Raw genomic sequence first — 1,667 nt, 5'->3', positions numbered from 1 at the left:
CATATTATTGTATCAACCATACAGACATACCTAAATGCAAAAGTTTTTGTAAAACTTTATAGCTAAATCTAACTGTCTAGTTAGGGTTTATTGTGTACGGATACCGCACGTAAATTTGTATAAGGTGTCGATTTAGACCAGTGAAATACATCTTTTTTATTTTTTTAAGTGTTAGAGTAGGGTCATTCTAATCTTTTGACGGTATAGATCAGACACCGCATGTAAATTTTATGTATCATGTGCCGTGTCGCGCGAAATCACCGGCGAAAAAAATCGTATGCGTACCGTTAGATTTTAAATTCTAATGGAGGAGTGTCGCACACGAACAACATTTTATATATATATTTTTTCTCTGTTTTTCACGCGCTTTCCTCTTTCCTCAATCCACCAATCTCACCCTCTCCCGCACTCACCTGACGCGCTATTCCCCACTTCTCCTTCGCAGCCTTTAAACCCGCTCCTTCCGCCCTCTTCTTCCCCTCTCACTCTCACCTCTCTCAGCTATCCATGGCAGCCCTCATCCTCTTCGCTCTCCTCTTTCTCTGCGGCCTCCTCAACTCAATCTTCTTTCCCTCCTCCAAACTCCTCCCATGGCTCCGCTCCCTTCTTCTTCTCTCCTCCATCTCCCCTCCCAAATCCAAACCCAAGCCCCCCAACCCAGATCTCAAGAACGAGCACCAAGATAGCAGATCTGAATCCCTACCCGATTCTTCAGATCTCAGGACACTTTTCGCGACCTTCGACTCCAACAGCGATGGCTTCATCTCCGCCGCCGAGCTCAGCCATTCACTCCGTCGGCTAGGGCTTCACACCACCGGCGATGATCTGACGAACATGATGGAAAGGATGGATTCCAATGGCGACGGCCTCATCGACTTAAACGAGTTCGGCGAGCTCTGCAACTCCCTCAGATCTGAACCTGCGGCCGAAGAAGAGGACGATGGGGAGCTCAGAAAAGCGTTCGATGTGTTCGACGGGAACGGTAATGGCCTGATCACGGCGGAGGAGCTCAGCCTGGTTCTGAAATCGCTTGGACTCCAGGAAGGACATCGAGCCGAAGCCTGCCGTGCTATGATCAGTAAGATTGATTTGGATGGAGATGGGATGGTTAATTTTGATGAGTTTAAGAAGATGATGGCCGGTAATGTTGGAGGATTGCTCTTCTGACCTTCTTCGTCTTCTTCCTTCCGGTATTTTTTTCTGAATCTTTTTTAGTTTCTTGTTCGTTTGTGGGAAATTGTTTGTTGGGATTTGCTGCAGAGAAATTGCTCTGAGATGAGATGAATCTCAGCGAATTGTGAGCTTAGCTCGTCTGATGATTTCCATTTTTTTTAAGGGATTTGGATTGTAAATTATGGATTTAGGCGTAAACTGATCAATTTAAAAGTGTTATTTTTATTTTTATTTATTTATTTTTGTTGGGCTTAAAAAGGTATTAATGTGATACAGACCACCTTAAACTTGTTATTTACAAATTAACTGTCCTCTTTCATTCATTTTTCAAATTCAATATTTCGAATGGGGAGATCTAGTTTTTATGGGAATAATTTCTTAATAAGTTAATTTGTTAATTTATATATAAATTTTATTAATATTATGTTGTTTTATCTGAGGTTCTGTTTGGGGCAGGTTCAGTTTATTGAATAATCTGTTGATAAGTTGATTAA

The 1,667-nt window shown here is 42.1% G+C and overlaps 1 protein-coding gene across 1 annotated transcript; it reads left to right on the top strand.

Moving 5' to 3' along the window:
• The first annotated feature begins 360 nt into the window (after window positions 1-360).
• Window positions 361-1,219, top strand: LOC110035214 (calmodulin-like protein 7). The gene has a single exon (XM_020739447.1). It carries the CDS (start codon window positions 508-510, stop codon window positions 1,165-1,167), a length of 660 nt encoding a protein of 219 aa, XP_020595106.1. The 5' UTR covers window positions 361-507; the 3' UTR covers window positions 1,168-1,219.
• The last annotated feature ends 448 nt before the right edge of the window (window positions 1,220-1,667 follow it).

This window comes from Phalaenopsis equestris, unplaced genomic scaffold (assembly GCF_001263595.1).
Source record: "Phalaenopsis equestris unplaced genomic scaffold, ASM126359v1 Scaffold196804, whole genome shotgun sequence".
Lineage (NCBI taxonomy): Eukaryota > Viridiplantae > Streptophyta > Magnoliopsida > Asparagales > Orchidaceae > Phalaenopsis > Phalaenopsis equestris.
The sequence above is the reverse complement of the archived record's forward strand: the minus strand, read 5'-3'. Positions and strand labels throughout refer to the sequence as shown.